We start from the raw sequence: 26,209 nt of genomic DNA on the forward strand, positions 1-26,209 counted from the left end.
GTCTAACTGTTTGCAAGGACAGGGTCACATTGACCATATTTATATGGACGCCAATATACAGGCTATTGACCTTGTTCAGAATAATACATTATTTCAAATATGACTTCCTAATAGAATATTCTATTCATATTCCTGTTTAAATGTTACAGAGCGTAGTCTCATTTCATTATGTCCGCTACGCCATTACATTATTTAATTAATTTGAATTCTGGATGTTTTAGTATTAGACTATGCTGTATAACCAAACGACTTCCAGTGAGTTTTTGCTAAATTGAATATTTAACTTTTTTTTTTATTCCCCCTGCAGAGCTGCCACAATCACATGTGGACAGGGCCATGGAGGCGGTACACTACTCAGCACCACCCTGTGTGTCTCACAATGGCTTCCTATTCAAAACTGCATCCATGGCTCGGGCTATCTCGGAACGAAAGGGCAAAGAAGGTTTTCACTCACGCTATGCACCACTAACGCACTCTACTCACACCTAACTGTCTGTTTTATAAAGCTTTTCTCTTAGCTCATCAACTTTAAATAGGAAGAATTAGCCGACTTCCTTCACTGTGCGAAAAATAAAAGACTAAATTAATCTAAAGATTAACATTCTTTAATTCATGCTTGTTAAGTCTTTATTTGTTCTTGCTTGTAGAGTTCAGTCGCCGATGGTGTGTGTTGAATGATGGCACCTTCAGCTACTATGAGAGTGACAAGAACGCGAACCCCAACGGAGCTCTGAAAGCTTCAGAGATCGTCTGCTTGGCTGTCGACGCACCTGAAAGACATGGGTAAACACATATTCATGGGCTGAGATAACAACAACTGTGATAATACATGGCTAAAACTAAATATCCTAACCTTGCATTTCAATAGGTATGACAATACCTTTGAACTCTACTCTGAGTCAGAGCGTCTCTATCTGTTTGGCACTGATGATCCAGATGGCCACAAAGAATGGGTCAAGTCTATTGCCAAGGTGAGTGCCAATTATATACTGAGGTCTAATACTACAAACACAAACCCTCCTACTTTCTCCTGAAGGTTCCACCTATGTTAAGCTTGGAAATTATCTTTCTTAATTATCTATCTGATAAGGACAGGGTAAAGTAATGAAGCTCATTTTTCTGATTCACTTATTTTTCTTCAGAGCTGTACTCCACATAACCAACATTCCTTTGTGTAATAGATGCAGCAAAGTGTGTATTGTTAGAATGATGTTGTTATAATTCTAACAATAGACCTCATCACTGACACTATTTTAATTATTCCCTGAGCTTTGGGCTGAGCGTTCCTTCTAAGAATTTAATTAGTATCAGTTTTGGTGCAGGGCTTCAGCAATACACAGACTACAGTGGTTAAATCATCATCACAAGAGATGGCAAATGATTAATAATATGCATTGTGTGTCAAAGTCACAATCTCCTCTTGTTTGTAGAACTTTATCCCGGCCTCTGCAGAGCCTTTGCTGAGGCTTGGTTTTGAGCGGATTGGGCGGCTGAAGTGCAAAGACGGCTTGAACCTGCAAACGTCAAAAGTTGGTTGGTTTGCTCTGGTGGGCTCCACACTCCACGCCCATCTGGAGAATGGCCAGGGGGAGGAGATCCACCTTCGTAAACTTAATGAACTCTGTGAGTGAAGACACAAGCACATGGAGACACACACAAACAGCAGTGTTACAAATACTGTACATACTCAAATCTGTAGGCATAATGTTTACGATAAACAGTAATTTGAATCACAAATATTTTGTGAATGCAGTTCAATTTAGAAACATTGCTCTGATGGAATAAAACGATGACAATGTGTTTGTGTGTTACAGCCATCCAACAAGACAACGAAGTGCTGGTACTGGTGGAGAAAGGCAGGTGAGAAGAACGAGTAATTCCTGTTTCTTTTTTTAAATTCATCCCAATTGTATAACATTTACAACTAATCATTAAACGGATACAAACGTCTAAACGTGTTAACTTCTACTCTATCCGTTTCCCTCCCCTCGCTCTTTCTTTTTCTTTTTGCAGAACTCTGTACATAGAGGGAGAGAGGAAGTTGGATTTTAGCGGCTGGTGCGCGGCCATCCAGACGGCAGCGGGGAGCGGAGGGGACACGCTGGGCCAGCAGCAGCTCACAGAGACGGACATACCGGTCATCGTTCACAGCTGCATCGGCTACATCACTCAGTGCGGTGAGAGCCATACAAAGACAGACACAGACACACATCTTGCATATACTAAGGAAGTCATTCTCCATACCTCTGTCTTGCATATGCGTGTTTTCACATCGCTTTATACTCTATTTTCACTTGAATGTGAACACTTGACACTGTGTTTTTCCCCTGGTCAGCTTTGTGGGAAACCAGGAGAGAAGGATCCTTGTCATTTTTTCCATGACCCAGCTTCTGATTTTTTGACTAAGAGTTGGGTTTTTAAAACCTGTTTGAAATATTATAGTGACTTCTTCTAGACGCTTGATGTTAGGCGCCATATGAAGAACTGTTACGGGATCTTTTGTCTCTGTAACTAGTTCAAGTTTGTCTTAATGGAACTACATGATCTGGTGTGAGTTTGGTTAAAAATGAATTTTAATTATATCACAATGCTGCAAAATACAGCTCATACAGGGAAAGGACAAAAGGAAGATAGCAAGAATATTAAAGAAACCATGTACTGGGCATTACTTGCACTGATAGTTATTGACCTTTTTTGATTGATATGTGGTCAAAGGAGCAACATATTTGCATGTTTTACTCTTTAGAGAATGGTGTATCTACAAAATCTATAAGAACTAAATTACATATCCGCACATCTCATAAGCAAGCTAAACATTGTCCATCATTGTCCTAAACCCCATCTCAAAAATGTATATTTCTTAAAAATAAGACAAGGTTTTAGCTGGAATATTATGTGTTTTTCACTCTATACAACTAAGATTTGGAATCTCTGCTGGACTATATGATCCTTCTAGTGAGTTGAATGACCAAGGTATTTTTCATCTAGCTATGGCATCAAAGTAAGTGATGGTCCAAGTGTTACAGTTAGAGCTGTATATTACCTGTGTTTATAACTGTTTTGGGGTTTGTTCTTGTTCAATATCTTTGTCTAGGCTTGACATCTGAGGGAATCTATCGTAAGAGCGGTGTGAACTCACGGGTGGCCGCGCAGTGTGAGAAATTTCGCAGTGATGCTCGCAGGGTTCATCTCAGGGAAGGAGAGCACCAGGTGGACGACGTCTCCAACACCCTCAAGCGTTTCTTCAGGGAGTTAGAAGAGGGACTGTTCACCTCTGAGGATGCCAGCAACTGGCTCAGTGCAGCTGGTAACATTCACAACACTATTATACTTCAGCACAGTTTTAAAATATTAGTGGCTATTTTCTACGGAAGAAGTCCCTTTAGACTTGTGTTGTATTGTTATTAGACGTCAAGGGCTGATATTTAAAAACCTTTAAAGGGCAATTAAGGGTATGGAGGACCATACATGACATAAGTAAAAATAAATAAATAAATAAATGTATAAATAAATACAGAAATAAATAAATAAATGAATAAATAAAAATGGAAATAAATAAATAAATACAGAAATAAATAAATAAATATGTTAATACCAAAAGAAATGTCAAAAGAAATGTCTTAAATATATTTTAACATTTATTTTTTCCCTGATACATTTCCTTTGCATTTGCAGTGTCCTTATGCTAATGAGAAAGGCGGGCCTAACCGCAGTCTCATGCAGGATTGGTCACAGGAGTGTAATGATCAAGCCCTACTACTTCTGCCTTTCAATGCTGGTGTCCAGTAGCTGTTTGCAGCGTTGAGCCAGTTCACACTTAAAATGAACTAGTTCAAGTTCAGAGGGTTAGTTAAGGTTATTTTTTATTGGGATGATTTAGGTGTCAGTAGTCCTGACTGTGAGCGTCACGTCTCGTGTTGTACTGAGCACAAGGAGCGAGCCGAGAGGAGGAGGAGGAAACAGAAACTCCAGCTCGTTACAAACCACCTGCAGCTTCTGCTGTGATCATGAAGCCGCTGATCTCTGAGCAGATGTGACCAGAGAAACTCTGTGTTTCCACTGTTTCCACTGTTCCACAGAGTCACTAACTGGCTGTTTCACGGTGAAGAGCTCAAGTCTCAGTTACTGCCTGTGTCTCTGAGCGAGTGTGTGGCGGAGCGCAGGGGCTGTGTGTGTGTCTGTGTAGCTCAGTTGACCAATCCTGCTCGAGACTGAGGTTAGGCCCGCCTTTCTCATTCGCATAAGGACACTGAAATCGAAAAATAAAAGTTGGAATAAATGTGGAAATAAATAAATAAATATGGAAATAAATGCAGAATTAAATAAATCAATGTCTTAAACTTATTTCCACATTTATTTATTTATTTCCACTTTTATTGCAACTTTTATTTATTTCCACATTTATTTATTTCCACATTTCAGTGTCCTTATGCTAATGAGAAAGGCGGGCTTAACCTCAGTCTCGAGCAGGATTGGTCAACTGAACTACACAGACACACACACAGCCCCTGCGCTCCGTCACACACTCGCTCAGAGACACGGGCAGTGACTGAGACTTGATCTCTTCACCGTGAAGCAGCCAGTTAGTGACTCTGTGGAACAGTGGAAACAGTGGAAACACAGAGCTTCTCTGGTCACATCTGCTCAGAGATCAGCGGCTTCATGATCACAGCAGAGGCGGCAGGTGGTTTGTACCGAGCTGGAGTTTCTGTTTCCTCCTCCTCTCGGCTCGCTCCTTGTGCTCATTACAACACGAGACGTAACGCTCACAGTCAGGACTACTGACACCTAAATCATCCCAATAAAAAATAACCTTAACTAACCCTCTGAACTTGAACTAGTTCATTTTAAGTGTGAACTGGCTCAACGCTGCAAACAGCTACTGGACACCAGCATTGAAATGCAGAAGTAGTAGGGCTGGATCATTACACTCCTGTGACCAATCCTGCATGAGACTGCGGTTAGGCCCGCCTTTCTCATTAGCATAAGGACACTGCAAATGCAAAGGAAATGCATCAGGGAAAAAATAAATGTTAAAATATATTTAAGACATTTCTTTTGACATTTCTTTTGGTATTAACATATTTATTTATTTATTTCTGTATTTATTTATTTATTTCCATTTTTATTTATTCATTTATTTATTTATTTCTGTATTTATTTATACATTTATTTATTTATTTATTTTTACTTATGTCATGTATGGTCCTCCATATAAGGGGGGGGGGAACTGGAAAAGGTGTTCTGCCTTTTTTCCTTTTTAAGTCAGACTCCGTTGACTTATTACAGCCCCTGAAACTCTTATATGTGCCTCAAAATTACATATTCAATTGGTTGTTCATTAAAGATCTTCCCTCATGGCCCTGAAATGGCTTAAACACGACCTCATTTCACGACTGAGGTCTTTGCTTTTGCTTGTATGACCCCGCCCCTGCTCAGTGTGTCACCTCACTCACAGCTTTTTGAGCCTTTTCCAGCTACCGAGCCCCTCCCATAAGTTGACAGGATTGGTTTCTTATGTTTATGACATCACAAACCCTGGCTGGTGGAATCAGTTATTTTTTTAAGGTTGGCATTTGTTTACTGCAGTGTTAAAGTGGTGTAAATGCTCAGCCATGTCGTCACTTATTTCGCGTGAGATTAGTCTCTTATCATATATGTGGTACAAGAGGGTCATATCAACATGTTTAAAAACTACATTTTCACCTTAAGTTTAACTAATCAAACTCTGAAGGCGTTATTAACTATGAAACTAGATTAAAAATATGATTGAGTTGTCAGATCAGTTGCTCCAGCCTTGAGTAAGGTGATATGTTGTTGCTTTTGAAGTCAAGGCACAATAAAACCTTTATCTCACAGCACTACAGTCAATTTTTAAGTAACTTGTCACCTTTAACTCCTTTTTATTTGAATCTTACTCTATGATGATGTGTTTTTCCTTCTCTCTCTGTTACTGCATTCATTTGTATTTGTATATCTTTATCCCTCTTTCCACTGATCCCTTTCTCTCTCTTGTGCTTTTCCTCTTCCCCGCTCACATACCCTGACGCTCTCTGTGATCTCTCTTTCTCTTCATTCTTTGTTTGAAAACCTTCTCCTTTTCTTCCTCTTCCTTTCTCTTCTTACAGCCATTCCGGATGAAAGTATGAAAATCTCCCAGTACCAGCTGTTGTTGAACAGACTGCCTCGCGTTAACAAGGCTACACTACAAGCTCTTATCAATCACCTCTACTGGTGAGACACTCACTCAAGCAAAATAATCCTCTTGTATCTATTCTTACGTCTGTGTGCGCATGCTAATGTGTGTTCTCCCTGTTCTTGTCTCAGTGTGCAACGTTTTTCTGAGCTGAACCAAATGAACCTCCATAACCTGGCCATAGTGTTTGGTCCCACACTGTTCCAGACGGATGGGAAGGATTACACTGCTGGCCGCGCCGTAGAGGAGCTCATAGAGCACTACACCCTCATCTTCGAGGTCAGACTCATTGCCTGCCGTAGACAGAGGAATGATGGGAGGGCAAAACATTTTGTTCTGTAACCTGATTCATAAATCTTGAGTGGTGACATCAGGAAATGGCAAACCGCATAGATTGCATGGCTCTGAAAGGCTGAGATGTCAAAGGACATGGTAGCTTCAATTGGCTGCAACAGGAAGCTTACAAACAGATTCCTGTCAGATCTAGTTTATTTCCAGTAGCATTTAAATGCTCATCAGTATTGTCCCATGAATAGAAACTGATCTTATCTAGTGGAATGTTTTAGTTATGTGGTAATAAGATTATGTTCTTACATAACTTTGTGTTTATTTCCTGAAAATTAAAATCAGAAGGAGGCTAGGGAGAGAGGAAGGAAACGCACAATGATGATGGGATTCCTCTTTTGAGCTCTAAATGAAATCCCTCCAGTCTTGGCCACAATTCACTTCAAATAAAAAACAACCTCCAAACTATGTTATCTTAACTGCATTATTTTGTTTTGAAAAGTTAAAAATACAGCCTCATGCTAATGACATTAGCTCAACATGGAGCTCTGATTTCCTGCTGGTTAACCAGTAACAAACCGGTTCACAGGGCCACTGGGGCTTTCAGACTGAGATCTGAACGATTATTATGCTGTAGTTAAAGTATTAGGCCAGCTGTTGACTGATACATTGTGTGTGTGTATTAATTAATGTGTGCGTCCTTGTTTACAGGTGGATGAGCAGCAGCTAAAGAAGCAGCTGGAGGAGATCACTGCTATCATCCAAGTGCGAGAGAAACTAAGCACAAAGTTTCCCGTGAGTCACACACATGATCACACAAAACACTCAAGTGATCTTGCTCCATACAAAGTAAAGTAGGAGTCAGTTCAAAAAGTTGCAATGAACTTAACTGCCCCTTCGATAAATTTTTTATAAGAATGTGATTTAATACCCTCATAGCTCCACATCATTTATTTCAAAGTTGTTCGGTTCATGCCTGAGAGTAACGAGTGTTCACCATTTAAAATCTTAATGCAAATTTACCTGTAACGCAGTTCAGACATTAGCTCTTTGTTGGTGTTGTGTGCATGCAGATGTCAATTTGCATCTATTCATGATGTTATTTGTTATCCTAATGATGTATTTCTGTCTTCCTTTTTCTTTGTGTTTGTGTGTGTGTGTGTGTGTGTGTGTGCGTGCTCACTGGTCACTTCAGAGCACTGAGCCTGGAGGACATTTCATCTGCACAGTGTACCTGGAGGAAATAAAGAACACAGCAGAGCAACATGTTAAGGTGACCTGAACTTTATTAAATTAACCATAATACTGCACATTTTTAATGTCTAATTCCTTTCTTTTCTACGAGTTTCACAAAAACAAACTGGCTCGATTAATATTGGCCACACGTTCACCATGTGCTGATGGAAGTCTGAACTCTGGAGTAACCAGGTTCCTTTTTTTCTCAGATCCCTGGTGCTATGACGGCAGCAGAGTTGACATGTGAGGTTCTTGACCGGCGCAACATCCCTGTTAAAGCCAAGGAGTATTGGAGCTGCTGGGAGGTCAGCAACAAGGAGGAAATGGGTGAGACATGGAGAGAAAGAAGGAACAATAGAATGTAATACAATAGTAAATATGTATTAATTTTGTAGTTATCTCCTTTTACCACTTTCTTTTTTAATCTCCAGCTTTTATGTCTGTGTACAGATATATCATTATTTTCGTTTTGGTTTTGAAAGCGACTCAGGCTCACTTGACTAAATACAATCTGTGACACAGTAGCATGAAAAATGTAATCTCCTGTGGCAAAACAAAGCCTGTGAAGAGCTCTTCACTCAACCTGCTACCTGAGCAAACCACAGCGACACAAACTCCAGAGGCGTAATGATACCTGTCAGTGCGGTGACTGTGCATCGTGGTTTGTTTTGAGCCTGGTATGTGGTACATCTGGTTCCCCTCTGAGGAAAAGCCTCTGTTTGCCTTATCAAATGCCAGCTACACTCGATTGGCAGATTTCCAATCACCGGTCAGAGAACCATCCTGCTGGTATGACAGTAAGACAGGAAATAAAAAACAGTATGAGTGATGGGAAGAGCTGGAGGGAATCTAACATCGTGTTATTAGAAAATGTTGAACGCTAACAATCAATAGTGTTTTTATTGGTCTGAGTGGGACATTTGTGTTTTCTCTCTTAATAAGAATGATAAATGAATGATTTTAAATAACTCCACATTCTCTCACCCCCCTGTGTCCACTGCTTTCCCACCTCAGAGCGTCCTCTGCACTATCTGGAGCGAGTCTTACCCATCCTTCACTCCTTTGGCACTGACTCCCATCTGCTCATTAAGAAGCACCTTGCTATGGAAGCCATGATCCTCTACCTGAGTAAACACGCCATCTCCCAACAAAAAATAAAATCTCTCTGAATTGTTTGGCTTCCTCCTAACCTCATTCTTATTAATCTGCCCTTCAGCAAGTAAAGTGGACGCATCCAAACACGGGAACATGAAATTCAGAGAGGAGCGAAGCATCCTGGGATTGGGACTGACCTCTGGAAGTTTCCATGACCGATATTTCATCCTCAACTCCAGCTCGCTCAGGATGTACAAGGAAATCAGGGTAAGACTGACAAAAAGTGCAAACTCGTTCACTCTTTCTGATTTTGGAGTCGTAGATTTATTGACTCTGTCCCCTTCACTCTCTGCGACTTCAGAGTAACCGCCCAGAACGTGACTGGCCTGTGAAGAATCTCAAGGTTTACATGGGCATCAAGAAGAAACTCCGTCCTCCCACTTGGTGAGTATTGTACATGCAGTGCAGGGTACATGTTTCCAGAATGTCACGGATGTCATGATACTGAGTGGCAATGCCACAGGTGGCTGTACTAGAGGGAAGACAGGAAAAATTAACCACTATCTAATCGACAATGATCTATAACTTACTTCTCTCTTTAATATCTGTGTCTGTGACTTTTGAGAAGATAAACTTTTAAATTTGAATAAAATAAAAAATATCTGTCTCTGGCTTATAGAAGAGTCATGAGTTGTTACTGTGAACATTCTATATAGACCAAATGGTCTTTGTAAAAAGCTATACTTATGTAGGAGCAAATATACTTTTATTAGGTATGGGTTGAGTCAAAAGAGAATTCAATAAAAATCTTGAGTAAATATGTATTTTGAATTGACTTACACATTATACACACAATCTACACAAATTGAAAGCCAATTCTATAACGCAACGTCATTTTCAGCATAATAGTTTTGAAGGATAATAATTTGCATAATGTTTTGCTAATCTTCTAATTTTGGAGAAATGTGACTATCTGTAGTAAATAGCTTTACATACATGGGGGCATGAAAAGATAGTGACCACTAGGGGGCAGGTTATGTCCAAGAATGATGAACACTGTTACAGCAGAACTGCTGTTGAACTAATTTCGGTCTCCTCATCTGTGTGTTTCCAGTTGGGGCCTCACAGTGGTGTGTGAGAGTGTGAAACAAGAGAGGCCGGAGAGGCAGCAGTGGTGAGTACCTGTCCAGTAGCTGTTTTTTCAGGATGTTCATCTTTCATACACGATACATGGCCGTCCGCCCACAGCCCTCGCAGCTCAGTCCTGCTCACACTGTCTGATTTAACAAGCACACATTGTTTATTAAAATGCTCAGTTCCCTGTATCAAGACCTCAGCTCAAGACATATTTGTAATAATTATAATTATAGAGATTGCATCAAATGACTTAAGTTTGGACCTGTGTGTGGCTTATTTAAAGATTCACTCTGCTTTGTCTGTATGCATGTGTGTGTGTGTGTTTGTGTATTTATAATCATCTCTCCATTCTTGTCATGTCCTATTCTAGGGCTCTACTTAAATCTCAGATCTCAGTGCATTTTGCATGTGCATTTAGGGGACGGTCCAAATGGGTTGTTCTTAATCTGTAATGATTAATATTAATATTGATGATGATTAATGTTGTGTGTATTGTCTCGTGTGTTTTGGATGTAGCATATAATAAATAGATTAGAGTGCCGTCGATCATTCCCTTTAAAGGTCAGCTGTTTTTAACTTTTGGCCTGTGTACATTCACATTACGGTCTTCACATTGCGCCTGCTTAAGATAACATTGAAATGCTGTGCCAGTACATTTGCAAATTAAATGTAGCCGCTGGACATGAAAATGTAAATTGTGTAGAGATGGAAGACATAACAGTTTCCCAAAAGTGAAGCCAAAGCGTCTGAATTGCCCCCTGGTGGCTGGCTGCAGTATAGGTCATATATCTCACCTCTGCCATGTTAGTGGATGGGACATGGACAAAACAAAAAAGTCAAAGTCTAATAAATGTTCTCAACGATCTTGTCTGTTTTATAGTTTTAGTTTTTGTCAGGCTGACAAATATTCCTAGTTCTTCATATTTCTTGTAAGTTTGGTTTTCTCTAGTCATTTGATGATATAAACAATGACTGACAGCTGAGACTGACTTAGAGTTTGTTGAGCACTTCGGTAGCAGGACTTCTTAACTGCGACTCCATGGCAGCATTTGTATCTGGAATATTAGGCTTCATTTCCGGATAGGCGGAGGAAGTGGAAAAATGTCGACCATCTTTATATACAGTTTATTGTCTGAAACCAGGCATTTGCACCATGCTGTGTAAGATATGGTAAGCTAACGCTCTGCAGTTCGACCTTATACTATAACACAACGTTCCTGTAGCTTTGTGTCTCACTGCAGCCTTTAGTGCAAAGTTATTCAGTTGCTCTGACATTCCTGATGTCCTTGTGTTCAGCATGCGGTGGCATTTTTCTCTTGATGGCAGTGTGATCACGTCTTTCATGTACATGTAAACATGGCCAGTGTTGGATAAAGCTGGCAGTTCTCTCTGTAGGTGGGAAAAACAGGTCAGATCACGGTGTGAGTGTTTGGAGGAGGACGCATAGAAAGGGTCATTTCCACCCAGGAGGGAAAAAAACAAGCCCTCCACCACCACCACCACCACCACCACCAACACAGTCGCATATCTATTCTCCACCATGTCTGTCCACATATACATCCCTCTGTGTCTATATGTGTACACCCATTGCTCATGTGTTCATGTTACATTATGCACGACAGTGTCAACAGCATTAGACATCAGCACAGTTGAAACAGTTGTGATGTTTTCGTGAGGCTGTGGGCAGTATCATCCCCTAGTTATACTCACATTGTCACAAAAAAAAGCTACCTGAGAGAGGGAGCGCGTGTGGAGGAAAGATAAAGAAGGAAGGGGGAGAAAGTGGAAGGTAGAGTCAAAGTGTCACACTGAAGAGGAGATACTGTATACCGAGTCGGAAATTTACATTTTTTTCAAATAAAAGAAAGTTGGAGAGAGGGAGAGTGGTGAAAGATAAGAAAGAAAATGAAAATACGAAGGAGTAAATGGATGAGGAGGTGCCATGTTGCAGACACTACTGAACTTATCTCCGGGCCTTACTTCACCCTGCTGCACCCTCCTGTTACTACTTCTATTCCAGCAAAGCAATTAGGCCCTATTAATATACCCAGTGTGTGGCACTACTTCTTCAGCACACTCTTGTGATCACTGCTTTTAAGCTCAAAGAGAACTGATTCATTTTGGCTATGTTAATTAGATTTTATTCTGTAGTTTCATGGAAATCCATAGTAATAAATGAACAGAAAAAAATATATTCTGCAGTTGATGATTATCTACAATGGCATAAAAAGTAAATGTATTATTTCTACTCAGGAGGCCTTTTAAACCAAAATGACAAAACTCATCCCCCTTGATAACCTGTCAATTCTGACATCCCCTCTGAGCCATTCATCTATCCTGTATGAGAGAGTGATGTACGTGCATATAGAGAATGTATGTGTGTGCAGGTGAGCATCCTATAGTTAATGCTGCTAACTCAATCACAGGATCAGTAGTTTATTTGTAAAAGTTGAAATTGGATGGCACCATCAGCAGCTCTGCGAAAAATCCATCTAGCGATGGAGGCTGTAGCAACATCCGTAAAGTTCGTACCATCTAGGCATGCAGGCGGGATTCAGCATGAACTCATGGATACCGCCTTTTCCCCAACAAGCAGACACTTCTAATCGCAAGGACGTGGTCCCTCACACGTACACCAGCAACTGATCCTCTCCAAACAGGAAACATCTGGAGATCCTCTCCCAAGTAACATTCACCCAGAGTTATGTTGCAAACAAAGATTTTAGTTGGATGAGATGGTGGATACCTGGATCAAATGGAATCTTTAAAAATATAAAGATAAAATATAAAAGAAGAGAAAAATATATATTTTGAAAGGTCACATTTAAGATTACGGAGTCCTGCAGGTTGATGTCCCTCTTGCACATGTGCTCTGAGGACATTTTGACTTTGTGCCAACCTTTTGGCTGGTCCTAAAAAATGTATTTATTTTATTTTAGGTTTAAGAGTAGGTTGTAGTGTTAGAGTTAGAATTAGGTTAGGGTTAGGTATATAGTTGTGACTGTTAGGATAAGGTAATGCATTATGTCAAGTCAAAAGGTCAGTGGTTCGATCCCAGTCTCCCCCATCTGCTTGCTGAAGTGTCATTGGTCAAGATACTGAACAACGAATGGCCCCTCGTTTTTCTAGAGCTAGCAAAAGTGCTGCATATAGATGCACTTGAATGTGAGGGTGAATGGCAAACTGTGCTGTAAAGCGCTTTGGGTGGTCATCAATATTAGAAAAGCTTAATATAAATTCAGAACATTTACCTTTTACAACTATAGAGAGGTGTGTGTGTGTGTGTGCGTGCGTGTGCGTGCGAACTGTCCTCATTGTATTTACATTTCTCTCTGTGTTGTTTGCATCAGAGTTCTGTTGTGTCTCGGTGGATCGCACTTGAATAAGAGTTGAATCTGTGCCCATAACAATTGTGAATAAAGCTTATTCATTCGGCACCACAGCATCACTGATGACCCTTGGGGCTGTGCGACTGCAACCTGAGTGGCAGGAAATATTCACGTGCACATACAGAAATGAGAGAGACACAGACACACTTCCTGGAGAGGGGACACAAGTTTTACCCTGGAGGTTCTAATCAATATTTCTTTCAGTTCAGTATTTAAGTTAGGAATCATACTCAATGTTTATGCTTGTGGTGCTACTACACAGCGTCATAGGAGAGTGTGTCACTTTAAGTTTTTCACACTTTCGACCCTCTTCCCTTTAACAAAAATGTACCAAAGTTACCCTCTGAATGCCTCTGAGCCTTGTCTTCTCTCCCATCTCTCTCACACACACACACACACACACACACACACACACACTCTACCTCCTGATTTGTATCATACTGTCTCCCTCTCTTCATCACCCTCTATTTATTTGCAGGTATCTCTGCTGTGACACCCAGACAGAAATGAGGGAGTGGTTCGCTACTTTTCTAAGTATTCAGGTGTGATCTTATGCACACACACAAACACACACTTTTCTATAAACTATTCTCAATGTCTGTCAACTGTACGGATTGGCTGCTAAGTCAGAGCAACAGTTTATGACATTTAGCTGGAAAAGCCCATGTTTAGGCGGAGGGAGAGGAAACAGAAGCGGGGAAGCTGGCTGGACTATGCGCTAGGCTAACGGCTAACTCGTACAGACCAGCACTCCCGAGTCTGTTCCTCACCAACTCCACGTCTCTCACAAAAGATCAGAATGACAATTACGAAACATTACCTCACCGCTGTGCATCCGGCAAGCAGCTGTGTGTAATGGTGTGGTTTGAAATTTGAGCCAACTTTATGCCCCCATACATTAAGTATTGTCTGTTCCTTTACATGTATAAATTAATTTAATACTCAATGTTTATATTAAATCAATTCTAATATTGTTAGACGATTGTCTTTACTGACTTGTTTTTAATGAATATGTTGAATGTTTTGCCACAGTGGAACACTACTTCTTTTGTCCACAGAGGCACCACAATCAACGAAAGGGAAAACTTCCTTGTAGGACCTTTTAAGAAAATTATCCAATAAGTTTTAGAAGTGGTCTTAAGGACTACAAACAATTCAATATAATATATTAATGCCAATAGGTCATTTATCATCAGAGACAATGTTTAAAATCTTTTTTTAATCCTGTTGATACTCATTTATTGCACCTGTTTTTTTCTTTTTTATAAAATCCCCTCCCCTCATCTTTCCCCCTGTCCTTGTCCACTCGTCATTTAAAGAACGAGGGCAACGTGTGGCCTCAGGACGGACTCAAGCTGACGCGGGTGAGCCGCGTGCTGCCGGACACGCGTCATGGTAACGTGTCACTCATACCGCTGCGTGGCAGTGAGAATGAGATGCGGAACAGCGTAGCAGCTTTCAGCCAAGACCCGCTTGCTGTGAGTCACTGACCAATAACTGGGAATAATCTAGGAAAAACCCTTCAGCTGAATTTAAAGCTGTGGGCTGATCAGAGACAGTCATGCTGAACAGGTGGTCCACACCCTCAACCTTGATCCTCAGGAGAGGAGAACCAATTGGCGTTCATCTTGTACAAACTGTGTAAAACCTTTATCACCTTTTGATTATTGCAGACGTAAGAGGGTGCACGAGGAGCTCTGCACGTTTTCTTTTTCTTATTCTCTCCTGTCAAAATGACACAGGTGGTGAGGGTTGCACCTGGGCAGGATCAATACTCTCTGCTCAATGATTCATCCATGATTTAATCATTATGACAGGATCTGGATTCTTGGACAACGTTGACCAAAAATAGACTACAGGGCTCTTTCCTTCATGAAACACAAATGTGTGTTTTCAGGAGCCTGGATCTCCGGTCCAGAAAATAAATTATTATTTGAGTCAAGGTCTATAAATGTCTAAGAATCCAGTTGATGTGAAGAGGTGCAGACAGTAGCAGCTTCATATTGTAGGAGGTTTGGACTGAGAACTAACAAGACTGAATTCTTCTGGTGACGCTCTGGCTTCAAAGGAAACTACAAAAAAACACACTTGAAAAAACTGAATTTGGCTGGAAACAGCGTTGCAGCTAAATCCAATACAATTTAAGTAGATGTTGATCATGTCTTCAAACTGAAAACCCCCCACCTTAAATAGCTCCATACTGTTCATGGTTCATTCTGTGTAGTCATCCAAGTGTCTGTAAGCTTGGATGACATGATCACCACAGGAGCACTATAGAGTCTTTTTCTGTTGTTTTTCTGTGGTGTTTTAAAGATGGGGGGGGTCGCCCAGTTACTTCAATTGTATTGGATTTGACTGAAACGCTGTTAACCCCTAAAACTCATCTTTTGGGGGGAACTATCCCTTTAACACAGCTCCACAGCACTGCTGCCATATCAGATCATAGAGTTGTATGCTCGGCAAAGATTAGACAAACATCATCACTTTAGGTTTGTTGGACTATATTTGAAGCACACTGACATAAAACCAGACCTGTTCAACAACATCAATATCACCCACTCCATCTGTTCTTATATTTTCATTGAGAATTGAGCGCAGCCATCCAGAATAATTCACTCAGCGTTTCGTCTCAGCCCTCTGAGACAAAATATCCACAGTCTGATGTGCAGTTGTCTCCTCCTGCTGTTTGCAGTCATCACATGCCTCTCATTAGTTTGCTGCAGAATGCAGCAACACATAAGACAGTCAACGTAAGTCTGCTGTTACATCCACCGGCATCAAGGAGATCCCAGGGTCGGCCTGTTGCTGCCTTCCAGTTATTTTGTATTGATTAACATCTCACTAATGGATTGACTTGATCAAATGTCTTTGTTGCCAGTGGGAGACGAGGTGGTAGTGCCTTGGTGATGGGATGGCAGCAGAGGCTGGATGTACGCAGGGTGTTTGTGTTTGGGTGAAGAAGGTGGAGGAGGGATTCACTGCATATTCACTCCACGTAGAGGATGTCAAATTCTCTATGTGGAGTACACGAACATGGTACACTGACCATGTGTCAGTGGGTGTCTGTCTGCATTAGACTCACTGACAGCTCACATGAGACCCGTCCGTCCGTCTGTGTGTTTCTGTGTCTGTGTGTGTTTTCGTGTGTGTATGCTTTCGTGTGTGTATGCTTTCGTGTGTGTATGTGAGTGAAAGGGAGGATGTCTGACTTATTCTCTCACTCTTGTCTTGATTGTTGATATAACTTGATGTATAAATCTGTTTTCTCACACTGTAACACTTCTCCTTCACACTTATTTCCTCGAAGATCAACATTTTTAAGTAACCCATTGTAGTCAGAGTAAAGTCACTGTTCAGATCATTTATGGTATCATTAATGAAATCCGGTTTATTCTTCTTCTTCTTCTTCTGTCCTCAGTCCATCACTGTCTCCAGCTGCTTGTGTCATAACCCCTCTGTTGTTTATCTTTCAGCTCTTTAGAGATGTTCGATAATCTTTGCTGCAAGGAAGGTGAGACAGTTTCACACTCGGGTTAGTTATAAAGTGGATAATGAGGGGAAAGATGCATCCTAACACTGAAAACTGTAATCACATATATTTTAAGTCCAGGCTTCGAATGCATGCGGTTTCACAAGAGGCCACCCAACAACACGTGATTCACCTGAGTGTAATTGACAACTGTCAATCAGCTTGGCCTGTGTGACTACAAGCATCCAGGGAATTGAAGTCTCAGTTTGAATGAACTACAAATTAAAGACAGTGTCCACAGATACAACCAGGAAGCACTCAGCACCTCCAACAACATCAAAACGAGTATAGCACCCAGTAGAGCACATACCTCATCCAAAGCCCCAAAGTCCCTTTTAAATTGAATCATACATATCACACCTGTAAGCGTTATTTGTTCATTAATATTTCTGAATTGATTCGTTAGAAGTCTACCACTACACTAAATAGAATGGAAATGGGAGCAGTAGTTTTTGCGTAATCCTGCTTAGAAAGAAACAGTAATGAAAAAAAAAAAAAACTTTCAACGTATACGTAAATATTATCTATGTACAACAGAATGGAAAACAATAGAGCTAAATACTGTGTCAACATCAGGCATCATAAAACATTAAGCAGAGTCTACGATAAGAGAACCCTCATATCTTCAGCCAATCCTGACACTGGATGAGCGCTGAGTTTTTTTACTTAGGAGGTGGATAGCATATAACTGTAGTATTTTCTGATTAAATACATTTTGGTTCTTGTGTGGTTAATAATCTGAGTTGATGTAAATATGTTGTTGATGATAAAACTTGTGGCTGTGAGGATGTAACAGCGGATCAGAACTAACTCTGTTATCTCTCTATAATTGCATTTTTTATCATTATAGCTCCAGCTGTAAAATATGCTGAGCTCTTGGATAATGAATTCAGTAATGACACAAGCAATCAAGTGTATAAATTAAAAAAGCTTTAGAATAATTTCCACCTGAATAAAATGCTCAGCTGACGGTCATGTAAATCTTACTGCAGCTTATGACTGGTATAAAAAGCTCAGATTCTAGCTAATGACTCTGTGACTGTTAAATATTGCTGGAATGACTATTAAATTAGTCCAACAGAAAATCTATAATTTACTATGAGGAATCGAACATTTCAGTTATTAATTAGTCTCTCAAATGTGACACTTATTGTGATACATCTCAAATAACATATGTTTTGGTTTTGTACTGTTTCCTTTGCCTTCGAGGTATGCCATTTATTTTGCATTTTTCATTAATTCCCCACATAAAATGACAACATAATGAATGAAAATGATAGTAAACAAATAAATCAATCGTAAAAATAATTATTTAGAAGCAGCCCTTATATTAAATGAGCCTGTACTATAATTCCACTGAAATTGACATATCCCAGAGTCTAAGTGGAAGATCAGAGGTGATGGGTTGATGTATTTGTGGAACTGTGTATTTGCCGTGTGTCTGCTCTCTTGACCGCTGCTCATCGAGCCCATTTCATATCGGCAGCCTCATGTCTGGTTGCCATGGCTCCGAGACATTTTGAGCCTGATCCCTAGATGCTGCTGCGAAGTTGATTTTAGGGTTTAAGGATAAAAAAGCTACATGTTTGTTTCACTGAGGAGATTTGAAAACGCATTTATAGTATTTGTGAAAGGAAAAGTTGTAAACACTGAATTTAATCACTGTGCATCTGGGTGTTTGTTCTTTAAAGGGCAGATGGTCGGCCTCATCACGGACTTTAAACATCCCGATTACATCATCGTTCTGTGACTGTACAGAGCAGTTGTGGACTCGCACACTGGGTCGGGATTATGGCCTCGGACCTCCGTCTGCTCCTCGTCTGCTGGAAAGGACACGGACCAAATACAGTGTGGACGACAGGACCATGTGTAAAATAGAACCCACTCTGGTTTCCCAGCACAAATGAATTGAACTGGATGTATAGTAGAAGCAGCGGTGGCATTAAAGTGACAGTTTGACGGACAACAATCGCTCTGAAGGTTTGCTGAATCAGCTCGACGTGGAGGATCTGCGCTCAATGTTTCTACTGGTCAGGAAATCACTGAAAGGTTTTACAGGACAGTGTCAATGCCTTAGTCGGGTTAGTGTAGGCACATGCATAGAGTGCTTAGTTTTTAATTAGAAGATACAAGTTTATAGACCATAAACACATGTCTAATTCTGTGACGTTTTAGCTCTTTCTGTGTCACTGCTCGACGAGCTGTTGGAATCACCCTGCAGCTCAACAGCTGAAACAAATGCTATTGTAAGTAAATCTGAAGTTTGATATCTGACAGTTGATTGGTCTCAGTTGAGACTGGGCCTGAGAGAAAGCTGAGAAATGGTCGATATATGTTCTGCCGCAGAGTTACAGCCTTCGTCACGGTTCCACTGAATATGTGCTTTTGTCGATTGGTCCATGTGTGAATATGTGTATTTGTGAGGGGTGAAGGAAAGTGAAGCATGTGCTGAAAAAAACATTATGTTGTAAAGATTAAAGGAAATAGGTCACAGGTGAGAGCTAAACATTTTTTAAACATGAGCTAAAACAAGAGAAGTGTACTTTGATCCATGTTGTCCCTTATTCTCTGTTCAAATCAGTTCATTCAGTGCACCTTATGCAAGACACATTTTAAAAACATATTTACTTATCAAAGCCATGTTTTTCCCCCCCGGCCTTATCAGATTTTTGTCTGGACCGGTGCAGAGCTCTCTGTCCTTCTGTGTGCAGGTCCTGCTCAAAAACAATGCTCGGTGGCAGTGTACAGAACTTGTGCAGTTTTTATATTAACCAGCGGTTTTCTTAAGGTTTAGGCTGTAAATCAATCACAATCAATCAACACAGGATCGTTTTTTTTAAATGACACAACCGTGCACAAACGACAAGATGCAAATGTCAGTCCATCATCGTCTTGGATCTTTCTTTTTTCTTGGGCCTAAACTTGTATATATGTGTTTTTTTTCTAAAGCATTAACCTGCCCACAGTTGCCTTACGAGATGCTTTGAATGTTTCCCACTCTCACTCCCTGCATAGTGTTGTTGCCTGGATGCCACCTGTAGCGTCTACTAGCTGTGAAGATCTTTTATTTATTTGGACAGCAGAGGAGGCTGGACTGTAGATTGTTGTTTGGTCTGTTCTGCTATATGTTAGTTTTAAACACCTTTTTATAGTGACAGCGATAATGTGTATATACAGTACAGATTATTTGTGTATGTGTTAATAGGCGTCGTCAAGCTCGGACCTCGGGAGAAGACGACTCCAGTCCACTTGTGAAGGAAACGTCTTAAAGTCCTGTTACAAGATCCCGTTGCAATATCTTTGTCTAATCTGCTTCAGTTATCTGAGGCTTCTGCATAGGTATACATACACTCTGAAGTTACAGCGCCACCACCAGGTTTCATTTTGAGGATGTGATGTGAACTCAACTCTGTTTTTCTGCATCCTCCCTCTGAATGTTACTAATCAGCCATCTCATCTTGTTTGCATTGAATGACCCTTATTGTCTGCGCAGGTCATTGGACAGAGGCATTAGGTTTTTGTGTTGTCCGCCCCGATCCAGTCAGTGAGGTGTCTCAAGAGCGCCTCGTTGGAATCTCTTCAAATATTATACAAACATTCACTTGGCCTGAAAAAATGAAGTGATTAGTTTTCAGCAGCCAAAGGTCAAAGGTCAAGGTGACCTAATGAATCTGGTATGAGAGAGTGCGCAGACTGAAATTTAACTGATTGGCGGCGGCATCAAAAAAGGGCGGAGACTCTAGTCATGGGAAGTTCAGTATGTGCAAATAATTTCAAATTGGTCATTTGAACATGTCAGTGTTTTAAAACAAAGTCTAAAGGTCCTGCAGGTGGAGGTGAACACTTCAGATGTGCAGGGTTTCTCCTCAGTTTCCATTTTCTAATTCTGTAACTCTGAATTTAAGTGATTTAGCTTATTAAGAATCTAATAAACACATTCAGATAGTTAACGTGTGTGTCGTTTCCTTTTAATGAAAAAGACAAAACGTGTTTCACCACAAGGTTGTTGCCCTTTCAGCTCTTGCGCTTTTATGAAATGAATGTACGTACACACACGTGCACTGTCAAATTATAATCTGACCCACAGGGCGCCTGTGACAAGGCAAGCTGTGCAACAAACGTGTACACAACGCATCACACGTGTGTATAATGTAAACACAAATATATAGGGACAGAAACTTCCGTAAGGCCTGCGGGGTTCATGGTAATGTCATGCTGCACGACAGCCATAAAGTAGAGCCTATAGATGTGCTTCAAGGAAGTGTGTGTGGGTGTGTGTGTGTGTGGGGGGGGGGGGGGCGGTACAGTGATCATAGGGAGAGCCCTGAGGAAGTTTCCTGTGTGTGTGTGTGTGTGAGTCACGGAGGTCCACCAGCTCTTTGTTCGTTCTTCTAAGCCCATCTGACACATCAGGGTCACTCTGTACCTCGAGACACACACCGACAGCGCCCCGTGAGGGACTCGCTCACTGGAGACCTTCACTATACTGTTCACACACGCACAGGAGACCCACCGGGAGGGACACACACACACGCACATACACACGGGAGGATGCTTAAACATACACACACTAAAATGGCCTTTACTATATAGGTCATAGCAGCGGTTGCATAAAGCAGAGGGGTGAGGATGAGGATGAAAGGGCCGCAAATGGAAGAAGAAGATAAAGTCAAGACTGGGGAAGCAAGCTTGAGGGGTTGGGCCAGCAGGGCGGCAGCTGCCAGGTCCTGCCAGCCCACCTGCCAGCTCCCAGAAATAATATGCAAATTCAACGAAAGCACTGTGGTGCCACAAGTCCAAAGATAGACAGACAATAGGAGGGACAACAGCAGCCAGGGCTCTGGGAGAAACCTGGACATCCACCTGTGGGAGCCAGAATTCTTCATCTCCACTCAGAGCCCACAGCCTTGAGTGCAGCGCGAGGGAGTCACACGCAAATTGGATTTCACTGCATCATTGGACGGGAAAGCTGCTTCCTTTATGTGAAGTTCGGCCTTAACTGAGTCAGCTCCAGGAAGCCAGTGTGAGTCCGTAAGGACATACTGACTGTGGTCATTGTTTGCACACAGACACAGAACAAAGTCCTGAAGCAGACCAACAAATCCCTGATGCACCAACACCCACACAGCCCCATGTGTCACGTTTCATAAATTCTTGTTATAATAGTCAGTTATAATGACACAACAAATGTAAAATTCATTCAATATATATAGTATAATGGTAAATGTAATACCTAATATGGTTAGTTGCCTGTACAATGTCATGATCGTTATTGTTGCAACATTAACACAACAGAACACACACTCAGAAAGGACACAAACTAGAGTGGCTCTCAGTAGAGTGCCGTTAGTCGGTGAGGCTTTTCTTCTTTTGTTCCTTTTGGCCGGTCTATCTTCTGTTTATCTTTTACTGAATCAGGTGAGTGTTTTTAGCTATAAAAGCATCTTATCTTGGCTGCTGCTCTCTGACTCTTATTTATGTTCGCCCACTTTGAGACCAGCAGCATTTCCACCGAGGCCGTGCAGTTACAAGTCATTTAAATCTACACATGATTGCCCAGTTCTTTGAGTAGATAAATGAAAGAAGACAAGTGAATGTTCTGACTGAGAACCAAATGATACATTTTTCTTTCAGTTATAGAAAGTAAATAAAATATCCTGTCTTTGCCCCTTGATCTGCAGCTGCACTGAAATGTGAAAGGTTCTCCTTTGGCCCAGGGTTCACCTGAGTTGAGCTGTTTTTGCACAATTCTGTTTACGATAAAACCAACAAAAACATCAACAACAGAACAAAACCTGCTGACCTGTTATCCTGCTGACAAATAGATTAAAAAAAAGAAAAAATGACAGACAGGAGAGAAAAGACAAACCTCCTTGGTCGAAATAATTAACTTAGTAACTTCAAATTGATCTTGATGATGTGACCGTGACTGTGTAAGAACAAGACTGAGGATATGTTTCAGGGGTTTTTTCCAGCAGATAAAGGTGGCTTCGTTTGAATTAAACCATAAAACTGAAATTCATTTGCAATTCAACTGAACAGTCGGTGAACCATGCATGATTTTTCTTAACTTCTCTCGAGACAGATTTACCCAAATCCAAATCAGGCCTCAGTGAATCTGACAAAGTTTTGCACTGCGATCAGATAAAACAGCAGTTGAGACCGATAACTCCCCAGAAGTCCCTGAGTTTCCCTCAGATTTCAGGGGAGGAGATGAGCTTTTTCTTTTTGAACACAGTGAGTAATGAGTGGAGGAAAAGTCACTTAATGATGTTGCTGTTCTATGTGATGCGGTTCTGTCCTGTTTGAATCCTCATCTGACACAAATACATGGGCTTATACAGATGAATGTTAATGGTTAAGATATATGCACAGTTTACAGTGTATGTATATGTATATATGTATATCAAGAGAACTGATACCTATTAGTGGTAAGGGCCTCGACGGAGGCATGTCCCATTCTAGTTTGTACAGCCACCTTTATGGTGGGAGTCTGTTTATGTCTCTCTTTGATAAACACTTTACTTGTGTACACACACACACACACACACACACACAAATCCTTACCACACTCTCCAGGGGCACCGCTCAGAGCGTACTGACCAGCTGCATCTCCATCTGGTGGGAGACTGTAGGTCTCAGACCGGACGTCCCTGCAGAAAGTGGTCGGGACGGCTGAAAGGATCATCGGGACTCCACTCCCATCATTCCATGACATTTCTGTCAAACAGCATCCGACCAAGAGCATCAAGCTCGTCGTCATGGACTGTACGCCCCTCTGCCTTCCGGTCAAAGATGTCACAGCATGAGGAGCAGAACTGGCAGCTTCTGTTAAGCTTCTTCCCCCAAGATTCTTTTATTTATTATTACAATTTTTTACTTTATACCTACTCAGGACACCGCAACGCTCTACTGAACGTTGGTGAGATGGATGTAATGAACACAATGTGACAAAATGTTTGGATTGTCTGAACACGGCTCGTTGTTAATGTTCTGCAGCTTTCACCCCTCCGTCACATGGACCTGTCACCCCGTGTCCCTGCAATAAACTGTTTTGGATATAGCTGTGTATAAAGGTTTTCATGAATTGTGTGTAAATGGGTGAATTTACACACTTCATGCCTCCACAAAGACTAAGAATTCTCCTTAAATTCAATCTAACTGCACCAAATTTCACACAATCATAGATAGTAGTTAGCCAAAACTAAGAATAATATGATTTTTTACATAACAGAACGGAGAATTGTGTAAAAACATGTGTGTTTTAGAACAACATTCACATTCAACTACTGTGTCTGGTTCTATAAGTCTCCGAAAAGTTGTTTCCAATACGTTCTACCTCTACGTTCACCTGCAGTGGGACACGTCACTCCACATTTGGATAATCACTCCTCCACCTGCCACAACCTGCCAACACCTGACTGTGCAGTTCGTGTTCCTCACGTATTTTCCTCTGCCCGGTTTTTTGGTCAGACACTAAATTATTGTAGCCTCAGAAACCCTGGTCTTTCTGCTTTGTTGTCAAGGAAACCAGCCAAGCGAGGGCTGATCACATCAAAGGTGTTGATCCTCGCCGCGGTTTGACTGTACAAAGCTTTCCTGTCAGAGGCCGAGCTGCGTTTCATTTTGATGTTCCTCGGTGGGGCTGAGCTCGCCGTGTCCAGCCGCATTAGGCGGTTCACACTGAGGGGGCCTGAGCCTTTTCCCTCCCGGTGTCTGACTTGTCAGGAGCAGGCGGTGATATTAGCATCTGTCAGGCAGATTGAAGAGGTGTGAAGAGATGCGTGCAGGTGAGAGGGAGGGAAGGATACGTCGGCCTTCTGCCAAGGGTTTAAGATAAGATAAGATAATCCTTTATCAGTCCAACAAAGGGGAAATTGGTGTAATAGTGTAAGGGGATATTCAGAATATGGAGAAGTATGAATGGAATAAAAAAATCAGATAAACTGTGGACAAAAACGTGCAGTGTGAGAATATGTACAGTGAATGGATTGCAAATGAACAACTGTATTGCACAGACAGGATGAATATTGCACATGAGAGTTAAACCAGAATTAAAGAGCAGAAGTCCATAATGGGTGCATGTAGTTCTACTGGGAGCAGAGCTGGTTGTACAGCGTTCCTGTTGCAGGAAGAGGAACCACCTGTGACACCTCGGTGCCCAGTGCTGTGATGGTGTCCTGCAGGGTGGGGGGGAAGGGACTGGTTGTCAAGTTTTGCTCCCTGGAGAACTGGAGCCATGAATAACATTGTCATTTCTGTGAAGTTAATGAGACGAGAGGTTAAAGAGTCGGCGGCAACTTTGTAGTTTAATCACATGTAAAATCTCCTCTGCAGGCATTCATTTACATAAATGAGTGAAGTTGTGAAGGTACAGTGAGCTCATGTGGTAATTATACTCACTGACTGTTGGTTAAAACATGTTGTATCGCTTTCCTGTGCAGAGTTTCCATTGAGTCTGAGCCGTGGCCACGTTTTCACTTGAATTAAAGATTTGTTGAACGTCTCATATCACACAGCCAAAGCAGAGTTCCTCTCCAGAGTCGTCGTGGCGTCTGACCAGAGTGCAGAAGCGAAACGAGGAAAGCCAGGTTTACATGACACGTTAATTCACTTAGTACAGGAAAACATCTATCAGCTCCGTCAGGCCTGCAGCCATATCGATCTGAATGTAACATGTTTACCCCGTTAAACAAACAGGAGGCCTGCAGCCAATCCAGACCGAGCTGTTCGAGGGAAGACTCAAATGAAATGTCAACAAAAGAACTGACAGGAAAATATGAATGAAGGTGATTGTAATTCCGGTTCTATTAAAGTTACTCCCACTGACAAATGTTATTTCTTTCTCTCAGGAGAGCTGAGCGTGTTGAGGTTTGTGGTTCAGTGCGCTATCAGCTTGTCGGAGAGGAGCCGCCGATGCTCGACGCTGCAACACTGACTGTCTGATCTCATCTGCCTCTGACATCTGCTGAAATTAGAACAGTGCAAATGTTATGTTCCAAATTTCAAACGGGTAATGTAACTCGTTTGCATAAACCTGCTGGCCTTGAGAACAGCAGGATGTGAAGCCTGTGTGTGTTCATGTCAAAACTCTAAGACTACAGGCAGCTGTGAATCAGGAGGCAGAACGGTTCGTCCACTAACCAGAAGGTTGGGGGTTTGATCCCTGGCTCCTCCAGTTTCGGCTTTATCCAGGCAAATTGTCCTTGGGCACTTAGCAATAAACTGTTTTGGGTATAGCAGTGTATAAAGGGCTTCGTGAATTGTGTGTTAACGGGTGAATTTATACACTTCTTGCCCCCACCAAGACTAAAATTTCTCCTTAAATTCAATCTATCTGCA

The 26,209-nt window shown here is 41.4% G+C and overlaps 1 protein-coding gene across 6 annotated transcripts in view; it reads left to right on the top strand.

Moving 5' to 3' along the window:
• Nucleotides 1-20,817, top strand: part of LOC133951317 (arf-GAP with Rho-GAP domain, ANK repeat and PH domain-containing protein 1-like) — a 47,882-nt gene extending 27,065 nt beyond the window's left edge. For 3 of the 6 annotated variants that reach the window (XM_062385186.1, XM_062385187.1, XM_062385192.1), the window contains 20 exons: nt 308-442; nt 648-783; nt 869-971; nt 1,431-1,623; nt 1,815-1,860; nt 2,014-2,177; nt 3,095-3,307; nt 6,129-6,234; nt 6,328-6,475; nt 7,193-7,276; nt 7,677-7,754; nt 7,927-8,044; nt 8,732-8,845; nt 8,934-9,079; nt 9,174-9,256; nt 9,927-9,986; nt 13,817-13,880; nt 14,658-14,816; nt 16,812-16,849; nt 18,559-20,817. In XM_062385186.1, the coding sequence (XP_062241170.1) occupies nt 308-442; nt 648-783; nt 869-971; nt 1,431-1,623; nt 1,815-1,860; nt 2,014-2,177; nt 3,095-3,307; nt 6,129-6,234; nt 6,328-6,475; nt 7,193-7,276; nt 7,677-7,754; nt 7,927-8,044; nt 8,732-8,845; nt 8,934-9,079; nt 9,174-9,256; nt 9,927-9,986; nt 13,817-13,880; nt 14,658-14,816; nt 16,812-16,832 (2,171 nt within the window). In that variant the 3' untranslated portion in view covers nt 16,833-16,849; nt 18,559-20,817. The remainder of the gene's footprint in view (nt 1-307; nt 443-647; nt 784-868; nt 972-1,430; nt 1,624-1,814; nt 1,861-2,013; nt 2,178-3,094; nt 3,308-6,128; nt 6,235-6,327; nt 6,476-7,192; nt 7,277-7,676; nt 7,755-7,926; nt 8,045-8,731; nt 8,846-8,933; nt 9,080-9,173; nt 9,257-9,926; nt 9,987-13,816; nt 13,881-14,657; nt 14,817-16,811; nt 16,850-18,558) is intronic. The other 3 variants (XM_062385191.1, XM_062385190.1, XM_062385188.1) reach the window with 3 other exon arrangements.
• Nucleotides 20,818-26,209: the final 5,392 nt, after the last annotated feature.

This window comes from Platichthys flesus, chromosome 4, assembly GCF_949316205.1.
Source record: "Platichthys flesus chromosome 4, fPlaFle2.1, whole genome shotgun sequence".
In the NCBI taxonomy this organism is placed as follows: Eukaryota; Metazoa; Chordata; class Actinopteri; order Pleuronectiformes; family Pleuronectidae; genus Platichthys; species Platichthys flesus.